The sequence below is a fragment of the Manis javanica genome, chromosome 3 (assembly GCF_040802235.1).
Source record: "Manis javanica isolate MJ-LG chromosome 3, MJ_LKY, whole genome shotgun sequence".
Taxonomy (NCBI): Eukaryota; Metazoa; Chordata; class Mammalia; order Pholidota; family Manidae; genus Manis; species Manis javanica.
In genome coordinates, this window is record NC_133158.1 from 207,475,390 (window position 1) to 207,498,209 (window position 22,820).

A 22,820-nucleotide genomic window follows, 5' to 3' on the forward strand; every position below is an offset into this window, starting at 1 on the left:
ACTCCTGCTTTTTTATTTTGATTCCTTAAAATTTAATTTTTGTCTTATTGTAAAAATATGATTTTGTAAAAATACTGAAAATACAGTTCTCCCAATCCAAACAAAGCCATAGTGGCAAGTAATTCTATAAAACAAAAATCATCATTATCAACATTTTATTATGTAAACTTCTGGTATTATATATGCATATATATGTGGGTACATATACATATACATACATAGTTTTACAAAAATGAGGTCATAATGTACATTTTTCTAAGTGATTTTTTTCACTTACATATTTTAAGACTTTTCCTGTGTCTATAAATATGCTTTGTATCCTTTCTAATGATTAAATATCACCTCATCACAATTACTTTAAACGATCTATTATTGTATATATAGGTTATTTATTTTTATTTGGTAACAGGGAAAAGTTTGTAATAAATACTCCATAGTAAAGTGTTGCTGTTTGTGCATTCTTATACTACATTTCTATGTATGGAATTTCTAGTTTAAAGACTTTATAAAACTTTAAGATATTACATAAGCATTGATAGAATAATCCTGCCCAAAGGTACTGTATTTGCATTCCTGTCAATAGTTACGGGTTTTGTTACTTCAAACAGTGATCAACGTTGGAAATTATTATTTATAAACTCTTTTCCAGTTAGATAGGTGAAAATGTACATGTCTTGAACCTTTTTCATCTGCAATGGCCAATTGTATTTGTATTTGTTCTTTTGGAACTTGCATTCATTTTCTTTGCTACTTTTCCTACAGTGTTTATGCTTAGAGATGCCAAGAGCAATTTATGTGTCTCACATGTATCTTGCTGTGGTCCCAGAACAAAATCTCCTAGAAACAAAAATGACCACCTTCTTATTAATTTAACTAGGTTCCATTCTCATTCAGTTAAAATAAATATCAAGTGAATACCTATTGTGTGCCAGGCACTGTGCTAGACAATAGGCATACAATTTTGGAAAAGATACTGACCTGGCTCTCAAAGAACGTACAGTCTAATGAGCAAAGAGAAACAAGTTAGTAGGCGATTTAAATTCTCCAGTAGGGAAATAAGCACTAGAAGCTTTGGAGGCAGTAGAAAGAGTACCCAACTCTGTCTTTGGTAGTCATTGGAGGCTTCTTGAAGGAAGGGGTGATTTCACTGAGTCCCAAAGGATGAATAGCAGTTATCCAGACATGAAAATGTGTGTGTGTGTGTGTATGGGTAAAATAGAATAGTACTAACAAAGTATTATTGTTAATACCATGGTATTGACAAAGGTCAAGTGCACCAACATAAATGCATGGACTTGCATATACTGCATACATGGCTGGCTGGAGCTCACAGTGAAAGAAATAGGGTAGGGGTTGTATTGGTTAGCAAGAGGTGAGGCCGGAGAGTAAGAAGTGGCCAGGTTACACAGCTTTTCATATTATGTATAGAGTTGCCTTTGGTGGCTTTCAAGCAGTGGAGTGCTAATCAGATTTAGTGTTTGGAGGGAGTCTTTTGGTCCCAAAGTAGGGAATGGATTTGGGGGCAAGGCAGGGCATTCTGAGAATCTGCAAGAGAATGTAGGAGGCTCTTGAGAATCAAGAGAGTAGCAATGTAAGAAAATGGTAAGAAGACATATGAAAGAGAGAATTAGGAGAAAAAAAATCAATGGTTATTATTTGATTAAAAAAATCAAAGGTGGTACCATATTTTAGGTGGCTGGAGACACCATTCCGTGAGTTTGGGAACACAGCAAAGCATGTCTCTGGGGATGGAGGAGGGTTGGAAAATTCAGTCTTGGGTATATTATGTTTTGGGTGGCTGTCTTATATCAGAGCAGAAGTATCTGTTGGAAATGTGTTAGATATGTCGATGTGAAGCTCAATAGAGTTTTTAAGGGACAGGCAGTTTTGGAGTTACTAACACACAATTAGGCGTTGAAGTGTGGGAGAGAGGATAGTACCAAAGGACAGCATAGAGAATGAGAAGAAAAGAGGGCCAGGGCAGAAAGCAGAGGTACTCCGATATTTCAGGGATGAGAAGAAGTAGGGATGAAAATGGAGCTTTTAAAGAAGAAAAGAGCAGTGCCACATAAGGCCTTTTAAGGAGGACAGAATGTTGATTAGTGTCAAATGGTGTAGATTAACCACATAAGATAAGGATTTTGGATTTAGCAACAAGAGGTCTTTTGACCTAGTTTAGAGTCATTTCAATGGAGGTGGATGCCAGATTGTAAAAATTAAAGAGTGAATGGGAGGTAAGCGAGTGATGAAAATAAATGCAGACATCTCTTTAAAGAAGATTGTGAAGAGAGCAGAGAGACAGAGTGTAGCTGGATGACAAGAAGTCTCTGAGAGGAAGCAGAGACCGAGAGGCTGCTGAATGAGAGAGGAATGCCTGAAGGCCGGAGATCCTGCATGTGCAGGGCATGGTTAGAATCTAGAGCTCAGGTGGATGCATTTTTCTGTGACAGGAAGAAAAATTCTGTGCCTTTGTGACAGGAAGAATACAAAAGGATAGGTGTGGTTGGGGGTGGCAGGGAACCAAGGGATTCTCCATGTGCTGGTTTCTATTTAGTCTGTGCAGTAGGAAGTAAGATTTTCTGCTTGGTAATAGAAGATAGGTGGCTGGGTGGGAGGTTTGAATGAACTAGAGAAGGGTTTAACCATTGCTGTGGAGAGGGGAACAGGGAGCTTAATAGGGATGGATAGGAATATTCCCAAGCAGCACTGAGGGTCCTCTTGAACTTGAAGCTGACAAATTTTAAGTGAAGTCAAATCTTTACATGGCTTTAGGATTTTTTTCTTTAGCTGAAAAGGCAGACAACACTGGGATTTTTTCACTTGAGTGTGACAGAAGATTGAAGAGGCAAGCAAGCTGTTTGAGGGCAATGCCATCGCATGGCTGAAGTGATTAACCGTGGGTTCAAGGCTGAGCAGGCAGGGTGATGACTGGATGGGGGCTGAAAGATCAGGAGCATATAGAAGGGTCAAGGGTTTGGAGGTTGGGGTAAGGTTAAGTATCTGGTGTAATGCAAGCAAAAGAGTAGGGCAGCTGGAAGGGAAAAGACACTGCAGTCAGAAGGGGAGATTTTATATTTAAGATTCCTGAATTGTACCAGTTTCAGAAAAGGCAACATTCATCATATTTAACTGGTGTACTATGGGTAATTGACCAATCAGAGAATGCATACTGCTTGCTGTGAGCATCCTGATTCCAGTGCGTGAGCGCATGGATGTGGGTCCAGGAGTTCAGGAAGGACGAAGAGCTTGAACACTAGATGAAGCATTCCCATGAATGCTGAGTTTTTCCAGACCAATGATGTGACTTTAGAATGAAAAGGGCAATCATGAGTCTATTATCAATATCATCAATAAATGAGAGGCAGTTTCTTTCCATATCATTCTGAGTTATTTTTAGGCTGGATAAGAATGATAAAGAGAGGAGAAAAGTGGTATAACCAGATGTCCTGTGTCAGAGTCTGATCAGGCTTCTACAACAGACACTTATTTCTCACTGTTTTGGAGTCCAGAAGTCCAAGATCAAGGTGTCGGCAGGTTTGGCATCAGGTGAGGGCCTCTTCCTGGTTCACAGAGGGAGGAAGGAGTGCTCTGCAGTCTCTTCTGCAAGGGCACTAATACTGCTCATAAGGGCTCCACCCTCATGACCTAATCACCTCTCAAAGGCTCCACTCCTAATACCATTTTAGGGATTAGGATTTCAGCATATGAATTTTGGAGGGGGGTCACCAACATTTAGACCACGGCAGCCTAAGCTTCAGTTGGTCAGAAGTTTTATAGGACAGTGGCAGAATAATAGTCTAGTGCAGCATTGGGAGAAAGAGGCACACAGACCCCACTCACCAACCTTGAGATTTGGAAGAATAAACAACCATTTGGAAAGATTGCAGGGGGCAATGTGCTTCCAGGAACCAGGTGTCAGTAAAGACAAGACATGAGAAGAGAGAGTAAAGGTACAGTAGGCAGTCTTCACGGTGAAATGGGCAGAGTCTGGAAGGAGGAGAGAGCAGTGGGAGGCTGACTCTGGGAGAAGGGACATAAAGGGATATGAGAATGTGCAGGTGGGAGGCGGCTAGTGGTTGGGAAGGCTTGACTACTGAGTGGTGACTTTGGATGACCAGGATATTCACATGCAGGGATTAGCACGCTGTAAGGTTTCCAAATAATTAGTCCCAGCAGTATCTTGATGGATAGGGGTTGGGAATGAGAGGAGCTCAGGCCAGTGTGGAGGGAGTGAGCCATGTCCTGGAGTGACTGTGCTTCCAAGAAATCCCAAGACAGGTGAGCAGGCTGTCACTAGAATTGGTTCCAAGATTTTGACCAAATGTTGGAAACACTGACAGTCCCTTGTGGTATGTATACTGTTTCTGGTTTTCCTACAGCAGAGCATACTTGCAGTGTGACTTAATTGGGGCAGAGTTGAGAATAGCATTCTGTTCCCAACTGGAAGCCACAAATCCCTTAGTAGAGAGTGGGGGAGCAAAGATACATTATTTGGCAAGCAAGGGGCTGAGGTGGTGAGTTCTTTTCTCTGCTTAGCCTGCTGCCTGGTGCTTCCAGATACGGTGACATGCAGCACATAGATCCTCAGTTGATTACTTATTCAACAATTGAGCTTCAGTTAGTTATTTGCAAAATGGAGTGATGTGCAATGCTCTTCAGGCTTTACAGTAGACTGGTGACGTAGGCTTAGCCAGTATCTCAGCTGGCTCTCAAGTTCTTCCATGGCGTAAAAAAGTTCAAAGGACCGTGGGAAGGCAGCTAATGGCAGAGCTTGAGTTTAGGGAAGAAGAATTAGTGAACTGAGGGATATTATGAGAATAATTACATGACAAAATAGGTAAAGATACAAAAAAACGTGACATAGCTTGACTTGCAGATAGCCATAGTCCTTCTGTGATGCAGCCTTCTAGTATGATGCCTTGCACAAGCTTGGAGAATATCTAAACACGTTTGTGGATGGGTCTTTTGTTGCTCAGATTACCAGGAGAAAGTAACAGCAAGCATACACTTTTGTCTGTGCTAGTGCTGGAAGGAAATATAGTAATGTTGTGTCACAAGCTGGCAAGCTTAAAAATACCCAAATGGCACCTGGAATTACAGCTGACCCTTGCACAACTCCCCAAGAAGTCAAAAATGCATGTATAACTTTGACTCTCCCAAAACTTAACTACTAATAGTCTACTGTTCACCAGAAGCCTTATCCATAATATAAACAATGGATGAACACATACTTTGTATTATATGCATTATACTATATTCTCACCTGAAAGTAAGCTAGAGAAAAAAGTGTTTTTCCAATTGCGGCAAATCTCCAAAAATTTTTCAGAAATATTTCCTGAAAAAAATCCACATGTAAGTGGACCCACATAGTTCAAACCCTGCTGTTCAAGAGCCAACTGTATTTTCCTTACTCACCACAGCAACATGCCTTCCATTCCCCAGCATGCCCTGCTATTGCTCTAAGGCCCCAGTATCTTACTAGAGGAAAAATCAGGGATTAGCTGGCGGTCGTGGAAAGATTCCCTTCCTTCCTTCACTCACAAACACTTTGTGCATGCCAGCTGTGTGTTAAACTCTGGGACTACAAGGATGACTAAATCCTCTCTCCTTGCACACTGTGGGCAGTGCAATTTGATGCAGGCTTGGCTGTGTTGGGGAAGTCTTCCACTTGATGAATGAAAAAGAGTTTGGGAGGAAGAATACTCATTAGAAGGAATGATATGTGTGAACGTAGAAGGTAACTGAGGAAAGAATGGGAGATAAGCACTAGCAGAATCTTGGGGTGCATGCTGGGAAGAAGAGTCTGGGATTTTAAGGGGCTTGAATCTGAAGTCAAGATGTTTGATTTTGTCTTGTAGGCAATGGGGGACCATTAAAGCAAGGAGGGGAGATGACCCCACTTGTGCTGTAGCAACATCCTTGTGGCGGCTGAGTGGAGGTCTCTAGGATTGAGGAACTGACCCAGTTATTTCAAGGCAATTGGGGGGATATTGTTCCTCAAAACATCCTCCTTGGAACATCAGCGTCACCTGGGGGCACGTTAACAAGGCAGACTCTTGAGCCTCCCTGAGAGGCCCTGAAGCATTTTGGGGAAATTCCCAGGTGATTCATGGGCAAGGTAGTCTGCTGAGAGCTCTACGGCATTCCAACTGGGCCTGTGCGAGGGATGACCCGACTTTTCTTCTTTTCTTACACCACAGAATCACAGATCATTCCATGATCATTTTAACCCCATTTTTGAAAGGCTGACAGAAATTTAAAAAAAAGAAAATTAAGCATGGTTCAATAATTTGAGAAATGTTATCCTTTTAAGCGGTGGCTTTTCAAAACATTTTGGTAACGGTCTGTTAATATTTGAATGGGTTTAGAGAGGCTAAACATACAAGAAACTATTGTATCTGTGCTATTTGATTTCTTAAGCTTGGTGATGGGATACAGGTATTGATATAGTCCAATGTGCCATTTTCAAAAGGTTTTAATATTTTATCACTCAAATTTGCACAATCTTGATTAAATGGTAATGTTTAGTGATCTACAAAAGGAAAAGGCTAGACCCTTATCCAAAATGGTGCCGTAAGACTCATGTCAGGGGTGGAGTAGAATCTGTGATGGTGAATTTAAGTGTAAATGGTAATGGTTACATTTGCTGACTATACAATAAAGACTATTTTGGTACTTGCTATGTGCTAGACACTGTTTTAAGTGCTTTGTGTATAACTCATTTAATGCTCACTATTAGTTTAGGAGTTAGGACCTATTGTATTCATCTGTTTCATAGGGATATTTTCATAGGTGAAAGAACTATAAGGTGTGAAGATGTCAGACACTTGGCCCAAGGGTCACAGAGGCAGTGGAGCAACTGCGATTTGAACTCAGTTCATGGAAATCCCAGGTCTAAGTTCTTAAATACTACATTATAGTGTGTCATACAGTCTCTTTGCATAAAGAGATGTTGACAGAAGATGACTGAGGATGAAGGATCATGAGGAAATAAACGCTTTTATTTTTTCCTGGCTAGGTCAGAGAACAGCAAATGTAATACATTTTTTGGCCGTGGTGACAACTTTTGTACTTGTTAATGTCCTGAGCATATCTGAACTTGGGAATATGTAATTTGGAGTTAGAAATGACTGGTCCTGAGAAAAATGTCCCCATTTGAATTTAATATGTGGAGAAAATTCACAGACTAAAATACCCAACTAGGCAGGAAGTCTCCTTGATAAACCACACCCCAGAAGTTTTCTATGACTGGACTTGTAACCATCCTTCAAGACCAGCTACGTGTCATTCTGCTGCGAAAACCTTCCCCCTTTTCTGAGCGGGGAGTTCCCTTGTTTTGCTCTCAGCCCCTCTGCTTGTAGTGATCGTAGCTGACACTGAGACACATGACTGTGTGCTGGGCATATTGTAAGCACTTCACTTATTTACCTCCTTCTGATAAATGAGTTATGGATAAGTTATCACTATTATCATTTTACAGAGAAAGAAACTGATGTATTTTGAGATTAAAACTTGTCTAACATCACGCAGTTAACAAGTGGAGGAGCCCGAATTCAAATCCCAGAAGTCTGACGCTGGAGCCGGAATCTCATCACCACAGAGCCATCTGCCTCCCTCGTCACACTGATGTAATTGTCTCTGTCCCATCTTCTGACCCTTTCTAAATCACTCATTTAGTTTTGAGGGTATCCCGAGAGCTGGGTGTTCTTTCAGCGCTGGGAACACTTTGGAGAGCAAGCAAAGGTGCGTCCAGTCTGGAAAAAAGGTGATGGGCAAGGCCTTCTAGAATGAGAACAGCATAAATAAGGGTCTAGAAGGGAGAGAGAACCCAGTCCTTTCTAGAATTCTTGCATAGCTGGAGCCTCAAGTTCACTGCATGGAAGGAAAGGTGAGACTGGAGGCTGCAGAGCTGAGTGGTGACCAGACCATAAAACTTCTCCTAAACTCGTTAGAGGAGTTTGGGTTATGATTTTATTGTGACAACAATGTGAGCCACTAGATGGTTTTAAGGAAATTCCGAAAATGTTGATTTAGACAATATTCATTTACATACTGACATATGACTTTAAAGAAACTAATCAGCCATTCACTTCATGTTCAGAAAGTCTCACTCAAGACGTTTTTAAAGAATAACAATGAAAGACATTGGGGAAAAAAAACCAATAAAATGTAACACTTTATTATTATTATTATTTTTTATCTTAGAAGGAATTCACCAAAGGCTTCATATTATGCTATGGCATCTTTAATTATAAAAATAAGCAAATAAAATAACTTGCATCTGTCATTACCATGATATGTTTCATAACCTTTATATGCACATGGAGCTTAAAAATGTAATTTAACAATAAATAATGACATATACCAGATATGCTCACTGTTTATTCCAGTACTCAGCCAAAAACCTAAATATCATTTAAATTATAAATACATAATGCAAATATAATGGCACAAAAATGTCTAAAGTGCAACCAAATCACAATAGAAGAATCATGCAAACCGGTCTAGGTCAGCCCCCGAATCTCTGTGCAGCAAACACAAGACGAAGCTTCGGAAGTTTGAGGGGGATTTGGAGGGAGCGTGATGGGGAGAAGAGACGCAAAAAACTAGCAACAATGTGAGAACTGCTTCTTTCCGCGTGTGTAGATATATGTATTACAGGTACATATATAAATATCACTGTGGGGAGAAAAGGTGGGGGGGGGTACCACGGTTTGAGGAGGTCACAGCAAAGAAAGAGAATCTACTCGAGGGAAATAAGAGAGAGAATTTCGCTAGGAATACTCATGAACTACTTGTTGCGCTGGGGGTCCTGGCTTGGTGGGTTTGTGAAACGGACACACACACAAACTTTAATAGCTTTTCTGGTTCGGAGGAGTCAGCCTTGCCTGGGGGCCGGGGCGGGGGCAGGAGGGGAACGTCAGCTTAGTTCGGTCTACCTGATTTCCGAGAGGCTAAGGCAGTGTCCACGTCTGGGGGGCCTGGGGATGGGGCAGATCTGAGTATAAAAACGCTCTTAGCAATCTGATGTCCGCGCTGAGAGGCTGTGGGCACAGGGCAGCGCCGTGCCTGCTGCCGCTGCGGCTGGGTCTGTGCAACCGCTCTCGGTCCTGGAGCAGCGCGTTGCTGGTTTTAAAGGCTTTATGGTAAAGTTGTATTGCTTTTCTTTTTCCTGGAGATGTGCCCTCCCTCCTCCCACCAGGATCCCTATCACTCGATTTGGTCAAATTTTGCGTTTAGCCTAGTGAGAGGCAAGCACCAATAGTTCCTACCTACGCGAGTTTGGAGTGGCCCCTGCAGTCCTACCCCTCCCCCCTTCTCCTCTCTCAACAGTGACCTTTGGTGGGCAGTGACTCTCATAGGGGCTGCTGGGTTCAAGGGCAGGGACCCTGAGAAACTACTGTTGTCTACAGACAGGTTAATCATTTGGCTTCGGTGGTCGCCATCCTGTACACATCACGGCAGAAATGATCAAACCGCCAGTTCTTTCTTTCTGTCTCTCTCTCTCTTTTTTTTCTCACGACCCTACAGAGATGGCCCAGCTGCCAGGGCTACTTTGGCAGGCAGCGTGCTACAGGACAAAAATGTCAGAGGAGTCTATTAAGGCTGGACATCCCAGGGTTATTTATACCCTCAGCCCCAATTCCCGGGAACAGAAGACCCAAAGGCTGACTGACTTATTCCTGATTGACTTGATGGAAAGCTTCCCACCCCATCATCAGTTAACCAGAGTACCGGCCACCGACGAGAGGGGCGAGTCAAGAACTGCCACTTCTCAAGGCATCCTTGGCCTTTTCACACTCTAGGTGATCCAAGCCCAGAGGGATGCTCTTTCTGGTCCCTGAAATTCCCAGTTGGTTGTGACAGAACTGTCCCAGGATAGGTCTAAGTCAAGAGTAGCCTCTGAGTTGAGGTGGGCTGGGAGATGAACGTTTTACCTGGGGTCCTTCAGATAAACCTGTTGTTTTTCCTATCGCATATAGGCCCATCTTAAGTTTCGATGTTGAGTAAAACTACTTCTACCCCCTTAGTTATAAAAAAGGCCACAAGGAGCATTTATGTGAATATCTGGAAGTGAGATAGTTATTCCATTCCCAGGAAAAGAAAAATAAAGCTAAGTTACAAAACTAAATCTATATGCAATAAAGTTATTATATACTGCTTGGGTTAAGCAGAGTCCTCTGGAATTTATGTACAGTACATTAGTTTTCAGCTATTTATATTCCACAGTTAGACCTTAAGATTCTCTGGTTTTAAGACAATTGTTAAAGATACTTTTAAAGCTCTGAGCAGTTACAGTACATAAAGATGTTAGCCTTTTGTTTTTCATTAGATGCAAGAAGATGCAGGCTCAAAGTCTGGTTGGAGAGCCAGGCTTGAGCAATTTGGTAAATGTGTTGGAAAGGAAATTAGACATTGGAGGATCAAGACCGTAAGACACTAGCTCATGAGGGATCAAGAATTCAAACATGACATTCATATTCGTCCATGGCCAGCACAGATTCATAACACGAACTCCATTTAACATCTTTATGAGCATTTAAAACATGCATTTAAATTAAGTTGTTTCTAATCAGCTATCTCTACTGGGGCAACCATTCTAAAGGGCTCCACATCTTTGAATTACAATGACTGGGGAATTACATGAATGCTTTGTGTTTGAGAGGGTTTGAAGGGAGCTGGGAAAAGACATGGTGGGGGAGTGATGAGAGGGGATTTCTCCTGAGGAGGGGCAGAAGGATCACATGTGTTGTTTGTGGGAATGCTGCCACTGCAGAATGTTGGGATATTGATTACAGAAGCCTAGTTTCATGCAATTTTCTTTAAGGGGGATAGAAAATAGGAACTACTTAAAAAAATCAGACCAGGCACAGTACACTCAAAGTTGGTGTGTGAACACCTTTAAATGACACTAGTTTGGTGAGGTTGGGAGTACCTCTCCCTGGCTATGCACTCTCGTGTGAGGTGCGTTTGATGTGGGAGGGAGAGGCCACCTCACCTCGGAGGTTCCTGAGGAGGACTTTCAGCTTCTGTGGCTCGTTGGTGCGCCTCCTGTTGAAGTCAGCTCGTGGGTGTGTGTGGGCACAGTGATCCGTCTGCAGGATGTGAAAGAGGCTGGCCATGTTGGGTCCAATCTTCTCCATCAGGCTGTCTCTGATTGTGCTGACCGTGTCTTCATCACATTCCAGCAGGCTTCGGACAAGTCTGTTATAATATCTGCATTGGGAAAGAGCACACGCAGTGTCATTCTATGAGAGGAAGGCAAGAAGCAGGTTTTCCTGAGGGCCCCAGCCAACGCCCATCCCAACTCCCCAGACCATGCAAACGAACAGCTCATCAGCAGAAGGTGGCGTTGCCTTCTAACCTTCATGTAGTGTCTTCAGTATGGGTGTGGATGCTTTTCCGGTCTTGCCACACCATGCAAGATAATTGCATCTTCATGTTTAGAGATCCGGAGATTTAAATCAGACTTTGAGTAGAGGGCTGATGCCAATGTCTAACATTTTTACAAACACAGAGTCACAGAGCTAGATGGGATCATGGCAATCATCTAGTGACTATTTCATCATCTCATTTTATAGAGAAGAAACGAAGTGGGGAGAGCTGAAGTGACTTGTCCAAGGTCACACAATGGATTAGTGGTAGAAGCAGGACGTGGTCAGATAGAATGAGATGAGCCCAACCTTACACGACTGGTCACGAATGTGCAGTGATTTTAATGCCTCTTTGCAACTTCCTTCTTCTTGGTGGTGTGTGTGCAGATGAGTACATGTTCTGGTTAAACTTCTATTTTTAAAGGTGGCTCCTGTCTTCAGCATCCTGTATATTTTTCTATTCAACCCAATTTCCCTATCATACACTCAGCTAGTCTTGCTAACATCTATCGATGGACCCCATTTTCAGCCTCCCTTCTAAGGTATGTTGTAGTCAGAGGACCAGATGACAGGCAACAAGGATATTCAAATGGAAAGACTGCAGTCCTTAATGGTTCATGCTTCAATAATTCCAAGCAGCCTTCTCCTGCTGCTCTGGCTTTTACTGGCCCCTTCTTGTTTTGGACATTTTATAGCTATTTGGTTAGTTAGCATCACAACAGGTCAGCATCTGATGGCTTAGTAATGTTTCATTCTCCTGACTACACTGTCAACTTACTGAAGGCAGGATTGGGTCCTTATTCTTGGTATCCCCAGTTTGCCAGTGCTGAAGGGCTATAACAGCCCATTCAATGTTGATTTGTTGATTTATTTTGTGGCCACTGAGGAAATGGAGCTTTTAAAATACCACTCTTTCCAATATGGCGTGATCCCCAGAAGAGAAATGATCTTTTGGTCTGGCCAGTATTACAAAAAAACCTTGTTTGGTATATAAAGCACCTTCCTCTTTGGGGCAAGTTCAAGTATCCCAAACACTACAGCTACGTGCTACGGCTCAGAAGGGATTAGAGTGACTAATATTTATAGCATATGAATTACTTGTCCTGCTCTTTGGGAAGGCAGTTCAGGTATTTTCCCATTTGAGTCGGGATGTGTGTGCTCCATTCTGAGGTGGCAGCTGTTAAAACCCATTAGCCCTGTGTTCACTAATAAGAGGCTTTACTAATGGTGGTGATCGGCAGTGTTTATGTGGAGAGACCTTTCCCCCAGAGGAGCCTGAGGATCACTGGGGTCGCAAGATCTACATGAGAAGAAACCTTTTTATTTTTAACTCACCTTGAAGAACAAAGGATCAACCATCTTTCCAGAATAACTTAGCCGCCCCAAGAGGGCCTTCCAAGGATGTATGGCAAATAAAGTGGAACATGGGTCATGGGGCAGAGTGGTCACCCTTCTGTGAGTGAGCAGAATGAATTTGGGGACAGAAGGAGAGGGCTGTGTCCGGGCCTCAGACACAGTCCCGGCTCTACCCCTCTTACGAGGGAGGATTATATCCAGCTGTTGTTAAAATTGGGATTCTCTGGCACAGAAGTGCATTTTCCAACCCTTTGGAATTATAAAGCACATGAGTCAAAGCAGATCTCATGTGGATGGGGAAATGGGAAGAAAAATGGTTTTGGAAAAACTGAGAATAAACTCCTTTGTGGCAACATCTTCAGATCTCTACATACCCACACAGATCCCCAGGTATCTCCTCTTGGGTTCTGCTAGGACCTGGGTCCCCTGGATCTCTGTGTCTATTTCACAGGGTGATTAAATTCTAGAGACTAAGGCTTCTTACTTCTCACCTCCCTTCACCCAATAAGGACTTCCTAACTTAGAAGTTAACCCTTCCAACTCTAGAACGAACCATTCACACCAGATGACCTCCCACAGGGGCAGGAGAAGATGGTCTTTCCTTCCATCAACACTGAAAGCTCTTGTCTGGCTGAAGGAGTTGAATAGCAGTGAGGAAACTAAGCTTTTGTAGTTCTCCTGGCCTCCTTAAGACTTGTGCCTCTGGCCCCACTTTGTAAAGCACCCTCTCTCCTTCTCTGAAGGCTCCTGCCTTCATGGCTGCTTCCTCTGCTGGCCCAGATGTGACATCTGGTGTTTCATGACAATGACTCTTGCCAGCCTGACTGCTCTTAGTGATTTCCCCCCAAATCTACCCTTAGCTTCACATGGAGCTTTGTGAACTCAACAAGGGGGGGCTAAGAGTACTCCTTGACACAGAAAACATCCATGGCTCCATTAGCAGCCCCCTCCATGGTTGGAAAACCTGGCAGGCTGTCCTGATGTCAACACGATTTGCCAGGGCAAGCGAGGGGTTAATCCTGTGCTTCTCCATTAAGGTTGGAATATGGCACTGATCTCTGGGATCGTGTGGGTTAATGAGACAGGCCTTTCCTCTTTCTTAAGCTATGAAGTGAGATTATTTAAGAGATTGTGTCTCCAGCAAAAGCTGACATAGAAATTGTCGTATTTATTGAGCAACATCTTGAGTACCAAGTCTTGATTTACTATAGCTATTGTTAAGATGCACTTTCTCATTGAAGAGAGGATGTACACACATTTAATTGTTGGTCATCAGGGGGCACATTTATATAATTCTGCTTGGTATTCTATTTTTGGATTGTGGATATTTCCTGCAAGTTTTCCTGGCTGCCATTTTTGAAGTAGAAATCAAATAGCTTGGCTCAAGGCCACAAGAGTTCTAGGCCCAACTCTGTCATTCACTAGCTGTGTGACCTTCAGCAGGTCACCCCTCTGTCTGGGCCTCTGTGCTTTAATCAGTAAAATGAGGAGGTTGGTCTAAATAATGTCTCTGTTCCTCTTCAGCCATGGCATTCTATGTTTCCGGGGAATTGATACATACGTTCCTTTCCTTTTCAAACGGACATAAAATAGTGCAGCTGTGCTAAAGGCTCATCCTCTGCCTGAAGAGTTAGAGCTACTTAAGAAGATTCCTATCTTCATCTTCGTGGGGGTGGCAGGATGTGTTGCAAAGACTTGGTGGGCTAAGTGGTCTGAGCACACAGCCTGCAAGGACCTTTCAAAACATGTTTCTTTCTTCCCACTTTGAAAATTCCATCCCTGCCTTTTTTTCTTGGTAAAGAATAAGATCAGATATTCTCCATAGCTACTGTTTCAGCCATGCTTACCCAAATACACACATACTGCCTAGGAACGTTCTGTGTGAGGGTTTATAAATAGTCCTTTGTTTCCCTTGATCAATATTATTCTTCTGTTTCCTGTTCCCTATCCATGCCCTAGAGAGTTGGAAGCTTCGTCAGTTTTCCCACCCTGGACCTGGATTGGTCTGATTTCTTCCCAAGCCTCACACTGCCCAGCCTGCCTGATCAATTTTGCCCGCTTTCCTCACTGCTGAAAGCATAGTTTGAAAATTCAGCGGGGTGGGGGTGGGGGTGGGCACTCCAGCTACCCTCTCTCTTCTAAGTGCATTTCTTTCATGGAAAACTTCCCTGTTCTGGCTCCTGGTCCAGTCACAGGCTTTTGGATTCTCCCAGGCCTGAATCTCATGCTAGATAAGTCACAGGAAGGTGGAATGAACCTGTAACTACTTCCTTTAGCAATTCTGTGCCAACTGGCACAACGTAGCCTGTATCTATGATGGGACAGAGGCTGGGAAAGCAGGATGTTTTAGGAGAGTGAAGAGCTCAAACAGCCAATCAAGCCCAGCATGCAACCGGAAATCTCTACAGTTCTCAGCAGGAATAATATTAGCCAGTTGCAGTGAACTACTTGGAGAAAGGCAAGAGAGTTGCATGGAAGATTCTGGTCTTCAAAGGATGGCCATTTCCCGCCCTCCCCCTTCTCCCAACACACATACTTTCTCAATAAGTGTGATTTCCCTAAGATGACAGAGGGAGGTAACAGGACTCCTTGTGACCATTTACTAAAGGTCACCACCTTTAAAGAAGGGAGCCATTGAAAGCAATAATGGCCTGTTTAACAATGCCCATTACTAGACTCTTCTTAGATAGGGTCACCTGTTCAGTTCCTGTATGGTCTTTTCTATAAGGCCTTTCCCTTCAATATGGAAGGTGCTATCCTCAGTCGAAATATAGGGATTAATATTGCCTCAAAACTGGCTCGTGCCATATTATAGATGATGAATCATCACACAATCCTTAAAGGTCTAAATTTATAATAATGGCTTTGCTAAATTAGCCCTATCCCGTGGTTACCACTCAAACATGTACTTTGTCCCTAGCCCTCGACAAAATAAGAATTCTTTATTTCTTTCCCTTGTGGTGAAGGAAGTCTCTAATAATTAGCCAGTTTTTTTTTTCCTCCCCAGATGTAACAAGAATCTTCCTAGAATTTTAAGACCAAGGTCAATATAAAGAGACAGGCCATTTGAGATAAATGCTGGATTTGATTTTCCTGTCTGAGAAAATCAGTTAGGGACTCCATGACAGGGTCACTCCAAGGAATGAACAAATGCTTTTTTTTTTGAACTGACATGAGGTTCTGAAGAGCTCTGATCTATAGTTAATAGGGGATTAGAAATTTTACCAGGTTTTAATATCAGTGGCCTTAACTTATCCCTAAAAGAGGAGGTACTTTCCACCATCTTCCAGTTGCCTATATGTACATGGCTGAATCATAGGTAAGCTGTGTCAGGCTTCCAACTCTCTAGGGCATGGATAGGGAACAGGCCAGGCTGTTGTCACTATCTGAAGAAGGGTGGCAGCACCTGGTGAGGAAATTAGCCAGGTAAGTGTGCATTAGCTCTCAGGTGACATGTATATATGACTGATCTCTGAATATGTGCAGATTCGGCTGGAGAGACAAAGAACCATAGCCCTTCAGAACCGGGAGTCAAGCTTTGGGCTGTGGGCAGTTTTCCCACCCTGGATCTCGATTGGTCTGATTTCTTCTCAAGCCTCACATGGCCCAGGAGGCTCAACTTGACCAGCATGCACACCCCTGCCAAACCTCCATGCAGCCCCACCAGCACCTCTGAGCCTGGTCACAGATGGAGAGGCCTGGGTCTCTCTGGGAGCACTTCTAGGCTATGGAATGAGGATGTCAGTACTCTCCTGCACAAGGTGTTCACTTCTGGTTGGTAGAGGCAGTGAGCCAGGGGCATGGAAAGGGCTGTTGCTCACATATTACTAGGCCAGTGGCTTTGTGGCCACATTAGAATACTAAGATGAGAATGTGCACATCATTCCAGGAAATTTTGGACCAGTGGGATGGAATAACATAGGCCTGGAAGGGAAGGTGGGAATCATCTAATCAGCCATTTCACTTTTCACAAAGGAAAGCTGAGTCCCAGTGATGAGAGGTGGCTTGCACTGGGCTACCTCCTAAGAATGATCTGCTTGGGCTTGGGACTGACTCCAAATACATGCAGACTGAAAAGTCTGCATTATGACATTTGACCAGGGTTCTTAAAATGGTCAATTGTGCTGTTGATTTCAGCCACATTTGATGTCTTGGAAGCTTGCTTCCATAAACTTCGTAATTCCCTTCAGGCTTATGGTGAGAAATTGACAAGGAAAGGCACCCAGGGATGCTGCAGATGAAGCTTTCTATTAGCTGCATGGAAAGACTTTCCTATAACAGTGAGGAAAAAAAAAATTCAGGCTGCTTAAGCTGTCACAACCAATCACAAACAAATTTTTTTTTCCTGCAAAATCTGGGAAGACTGCAAGCTAAAATAAGAGCATGACTGCGGGAGCTTAGCCCCTCTTCTGTGTCTCGCTCTGCCAGCCCGCCCCCCTCCCCTCCACCCTAATTGCAAAAAAGTGGACTCATCTCATACCTGTTGGAGAAGTGATTAGGGAGCTGGACGACCTCAGTGATGGCTTCAGGGTTCCGCTTGGCGACGCTGCATACGTTCAGCTTGCTGTAGCATTCCTCTTGTACCTCAGCGATCATCCTCTGGAAAGTGGAGCACCTCCGAATGGCGAGGAAGACCTTGGAGGTGACCCCGTTGGCGATGCACTTCAAGCTCTCTTTGACAAATGCTTTTCCCTGCCAAGCAAGGGGGACAGGAGGAAAAGCCTTAGCTTGAGCTGACAAGAGGCAGGGCCCACAGTGTTTCAGGAGCTTGCCTTGGCTCTGTGTCATGGCCCTCTGCACCTTCTTGCAAGGAGAAAATTGTATGCTGTGACCAGATTAAAAATATGTCCCTACTCCCTTAGACGACTGTGAGGATTGAGCTCCATAGAAATGAAATGAGACAAGAGAGAAAAGGAAATGAACCATCTTCGACCACCCTGCAGGTTAAAAATAGCCATAACATGGCTTTGTATTCTTGGGATTAAGACGTGGATAACTCAAATCACAAGCTAGTATGCTGGGTCATACAATGCAAAGAACTTCTTTTTAGAAGAATGTTTTTATTTGTTCTTGAAGAAGTAAAGATTTCTGCCCCTCACCCTCCCATGTAAGAGAGCCTCTGTCAGCGTGTTACAATTGTGCATTAGAGTGGGTGGGGAGTGTCCTATACAGAACCTATTTCCTGGTTGAAAGTGTGTGTGTGTAGACACACTGGAGATGAGAATTTAGAGTGGGGAGGCCGAGAAGCTGGTTCCCTACAAGACTGGTTCCTAAGAACAATAGTCTAACACACTGCTAAAGACAAGCAGCCAGAGGGAGCAAGGGTCAAGGTCTTATTACCTGAGTGTCAAATTTAGCAGCGCTGTACAAGAAGGATTTACAGATGTCATACATCCCATCTGTGTCACAGGTGGAGTTTTCCAGGCACGCAAAAGCCCCACAGCCAACCTGCAGAGCACCGTTGAGGCAGCGAACCACTTCAGCTGAAAGAGACAAATCCATCCAATCGGCTCAAACAGTGAGGGCAGTTGGGAGGGGTCAACTTGGTGCGGTGGCAAGATGCAAGGACAAGGGGCGAGAGGAGCTCATCCTACAGGTCTGTAAGGGGGCTTGTCTACAAATCCATTCAGACTGGGATCAGGGGGCACAGGCAGTTCCCCTGGCTTGTCAGACCCAGAGCACAGGAAGGAGAGGGGATGCGTTTACCCTCAGAGAAACATTCTCTTGACCTCACCATCACATACAATTTTGGCGGCTGGAGACGTGAGGTTGGAGCCCGTGGAAGGCACAGCGCTTGAAGCAGCGCTCTAGGAATCCTAGGGCATCACTTAGAGCCCGAAAGCACGGGAAGGCAGAAGGCAGTGTGGCTGGTGGTCAGGTTTAGGAGATGGAAGGGCCAGGGAGTCCATGTGGCTTCTGAAAATGCACTCCAGAGTAATAAGGGTGGAATTTTAGTCTAAATGGCAGGGAAGAATTTGCCAAGAGTCCACTTGGAGACCCTTCTGATTCAGGGCTTTTAACTTACCTTTGCATTGGCAGCCAGGAATCTGATTGTTCACATTTCACCCCAACCCCCGCTATAAGACAGTGCTTAGAGGTATGCATAATCTCATATTAAAAGCCATTTCTTTCTTTCTTTTTTTTTTTAAAGAAACACAGGTGTGGAATAACCAGGCCAAGGCACCCCTTGTGCAAGACTGGAAGAAAACCACAAAAAAACTTGCATGAGGCTTTCTCCGTTCTGGATAAGATCTCTCATAAAAGTAATTTCTCTCCTACAGAAGGGGGGTGTTCTGGCAGGCAGCTCGGCAAGCGATGATCTGCAGCCTTCATACCATAGGATTCTCCTCCGAGATCAAAAGCCTGGTTCGGGTAGGTTTCCCCTCCCCCTCCCCCCACCCGCAGCCTCTGGGATGTTACAAGTCATTTCCCTAATTATATATTTCCACGGGTTCAAATTATAACTTTGCTTTAAGCAGTTTTAATATGCATTAGGGTTGCTATTGTTTTAGGCAAGCTCGAATTGTGAATCACTGCATCTCTATAGCAACTAAGTACAAAAGGAAATGAAGCAAAGCCCTCCTCTCGGCAGGGACCTGTGCTCTTCTGAGGGGAGCGTCGTCTGCAGCATTTGGACACCTGCGATCCCATCTTTGCTGACAGTTGGGGAGAGAGGGCAGGAATGGAAGAGCAGCAAGCCGGCCGGAGTGGAGCCAACAGGCAGAGTGGCAGTGTCGGCTTCCTAAGCACTTTTGTCCTTTAGAGGCCAAGATAATACACAATTTACTGCTCCAGGAGTCAGGGCTAGAGTGAGACCTTCCCCTTGGAGAAACAGCTGCTACGTTCACAGATACTCTTCTTCAAGAGGTTCTCCGGCCACGGGCTGCAAAGGCTGCTGAATGGGGTCGGGAGGGAGAGAAGCAGCAGTGTTGGGAGTGGGGGGCGGGGGGCGGGAGTGTGTGGGGTTTTCTCTGAATCTGCCCTGGATTTGTCAGTCTTGAGGGCTATGGTTCCGTAAATCAGTCTGCAGAGAGCTTTCTGTGCGTTCTCTAAAGGCACAGGAAAGTCAAGTGATAGGGTCTTAAGGGTGAAGGGATAGGGGTAGCATCAGACAAATCATGTCTCACCTTAAGATCAGCTTCGGCTTCTGGAAAGTATAGAGAGCGCTTTGAAGCATGCCAACATTCAAGCTCTTCCCCCGCCCCCTCCCCCCCAAGAGGGTACGTGCCAGATTTCAGGCAATCAGGCTAGGCTTATGCAATGAAATACCCTCAGCAGAGCGCCCAGCTTCTTCGTTAGTTGCATGCAATTTATTAAACAAAGGAGCTCCACTTCCTAAGGCTATTGGATTTCACTAGCAGTTTATTGCCATCAGGCATGAAGCACATTTATTATCAAGATCAGCCGTCACAGACACAGTTGCAAAAGCGAGAGGCAAATGAGGACAGCTCTTTGGGGGAGAAACCGGTCCTGGGTTTGCTGCTTACCTGAGTTCTGAGCTGCCACCCGGGATTTCCTGGGGCTCACAGAATCATTCTGCTCCGCCTCGTGGGTTGCAGAAGCACTGATCGCCAGCACCAGAAGCACTACTGAGTTTTGGAGCATTCTCTGAGAAGTTTCCGCTAAGTTGTTGGCTTTTTTTTCCTCCCCCCCTTTCCTCTTTCCCTCTCCCGGCTTGAGTGAAGATGTGGATCTGGACACCCTGAGAGCCTAGGTGAGGATTTGATGAGGAGTTTTTGCTGCGGCTGCTCCTGCTGACGCTTCTACTGCAGGCGCTGCCTCTTGCACCTCTGGCTTTTGCAAACTGGGGGCCCAAGAGCTGCACCCAGGGATTTTATAGCCGTTCTTATCGGTCCTTAGGATCAAGGACCAATCAGGTCCCTCAATTGGTCTGGCTAGCCAATCGGAGGGCACGCTCATTGGGCTGGAGCTGTTTGACTTCTTAGAAATATTTTCCAGCAAATTAAAAGTACCTGCTGCCAATGTTTAATACGTGTGTGGCTGTATGAGCGTAGACGTGTGAAAAAGGTATTTTCACGTGATGAATGGATAACTTTGTACTGATGGAATTAAAGGAGAATCATATGAAAACCTCGACAAGGGGCTTTTGGAAATCTCTCCATCTCTTTTTAAATGAGTTACTGGGGGGCAATCGGTAGCCATGGCAGGTGGGGAATGTGGCCTCTTTGGATTCTAAATTAAATCTCATTGTAGCAGTTTACTCTAATTGTACAGCAGTCTCTGTGCCCTAAGCTGGGTGCTATCCCTATCATCTGAGCATGTACCTGCTCACAGGTCTGTGATGCATTTGGTTGTATGGGGCACCCTGAGTTCTCACTCACATATATGAGCCCTTGAGGAAGGTTCTGATGGCTTGGAATGTGACAGCTCTGAGCTGTGGCCTCAGTTCCTCTACTAATTAGTTCTAAGATCCTGGTCAAGACCATTCACCTTGCTGTAGCCTCTGTTTTCAAATAAAAGTTGGAGTCTATCATTCCTTACACCTCTAAGACTATGATTCTGCAGTCACACAAATTAACCTCTGCTCCATCTTTTTAGTTGCCAGCAGGTTTCCAGACTCCAGGGGTGTTAGTTACCATAGGTACACATGTGCACACCTACACACACCACACTCGACAGGGAGACGTCGTGAATGCCTGGAAATTAATAAACTGTGGATTCGAGCCCAGCAACTTCATAAGCACGTTGAAACAATAAGCTGGCCAAAGCAAGATAGAACCCGCTGAGCGAACCAGTTCGTTTCTTCGGGGTGGGGAGAAGGAGGTAAGGGGGCAGGCAGGACTGGAAGAAGGCGCAGGAAAAGACCAGAATGTGGAGAGAGGGCTGATAAGCCCTAGACATCATGGGAAAATGACAGGGGCATCACAGACCATGGGCTTCTGTTCTCATACAAGTGTGCCACACTGAAGCTTGTCCCTAACTTGCAGAGAAGGCTAATCAGCCAGGAGGGGCCTTAGCAGGGCAAAAGGGTGGTCATTAAGCAATGGAGTGAAGTGAAGGGATTAAGCAAGAAAGCCTTTAACCATTGTAGGGATGTAAATGAGAAAGGGCCGCTGGAGATTCTTGTAGTCGAGGCAGGATGAACTTGCAAAGAAACAGAACCAGTGCTTTCAGTTTAAATCCTAAAATCTTCAAAGGTTGAGAAAGGGAGCCAACTGTATTAACCACAAACCAAGGATCCGCTCTATACGTGTGTGTTGGGAGTGGGCTTACTCAGGGGTTACAGCCACCCTGGCCAAAAAAGGTTGTTTGGAAAGCAGGAAGTTTGCTAGAAAACGAGAGAGGCAGGAAGTAAAGGATAAAGGAAATAGCTAAAAGGAAAGAAAGGGCATTTTCAAATTTCTATTAAATAATAAATAGATTTCAATTCAGATTGACTGGCTTTATTGGTGTTTCTCAAGTACCTTCTGGGCTGGGAGCTAAGGGATGATGGGAGAGGGTAAAAGAGAAGAGAGAGCCAAGAGGGAAAAGTAATGATTCTTGTTATGGAGAAGCTTGCAGTCCAGGTGGGAAGAGGGTCAACCTCACTCAGATTTCCTGAAGGTTCAGGATGTCAGGACCTTGCCTGGTAAGAGGAGGGCCCCGTCAACACTGGTAGAGATGTGGCGATGGCTTTGTGGAGGGATTTTCAAGGAAGGGTCAGTGTGGGAAAGATGTGAACTGCTGTTATGTTTTTTTTAGAATTTAGGAAAAAGCTACAATATTTCACTTTTTAAAAGGTTCATGTTCTGTAAAGCTCAGAGGTTGTTTTGATTGCTTTGGGCAGGAATAATACACACAGGGCAATGCAAACAGTTCAGTGCTGGCTTCTAGAAGTAGAGCAGGAGAACAGGTCCATGCAATTTCTTCCCAAGGATCTTGATTTCTGTTCTTCAGTATTCTCCACCTCTTTGGTCATTTTTCATTCTTCAAGGCAGAGCTGTTTGTTTCTCTTGTTGGACTTTCCCCATGTTGGTCTGGTGGCTTTATAGGATAGTGACCTTCCTCCCACCATCCACATTCTTTTCCCCACTCTCTGGTGCTCCCACCGGAACCTGATGTCCTACAAATGTTAGGATGTGCTTTGTG

At 44.3% G+C, this 22,820-nt stretch overlaps 1 protein-coding gene across 1 annotated transcript; it reads right to left on the bottom strand.

The window, feature by feature from the left end:
• Positions 1-8,150: 8,150 nt before the first annotated feature.
• Positions 8,151-20,523, bottom strand: STC1 (stanniocalcin 1). The gene is made up of 4 exons (XM_017653903.3): positions 20,219-20,523; positions 18,072-18,214; positions 17,212-17,423; positions 8,151-11,217 (listed from the first exon to the last, which is right to left on the bottom strand). The coding sequence occupies exons 1-4, from the start codon at positions 20,334-20,336 to the stop codon at positions 10,947-10,949; spliced, it is 744 nt and encodes a 247-aa protein (XP_017509392.1). The 5' UTR covers positions 20,337-20,523; the 3' UTR covers positions 8,151-10,946.
• Between the last annotated feature and the right edge of the window lie 2,297 nt (positions 20,524-22,820).

What these genes read in the sequence shown, in the direction of transcription:
- STC1 (XM_017653903.3), bottom strand. Translation starts at nt 20,336, where the DNA reads ATGCTCCAAAACTCAGTAGTGCTTCTGGTGCTGGCGATCAGTGCTTCT. An exon ending in GGTGGCAGCTCAGAACTCAG is followed by an intron (nt 18,215 to 20,218) that starts GTAAGCAGCAAA and finishes TGTCTCTTTCAG; the next exon opens with CTGAAGTGGTTCGCTGCCTC. An exon ending in CTGCTAAATTTGACACTCAG is followed by an intron (nt 17,424 to 18,071) that starts GTAATAAGACCT and finishes CTTGCTTGGCAG; the next exon opens with GGAAAAGCATTTGTCAAAGA.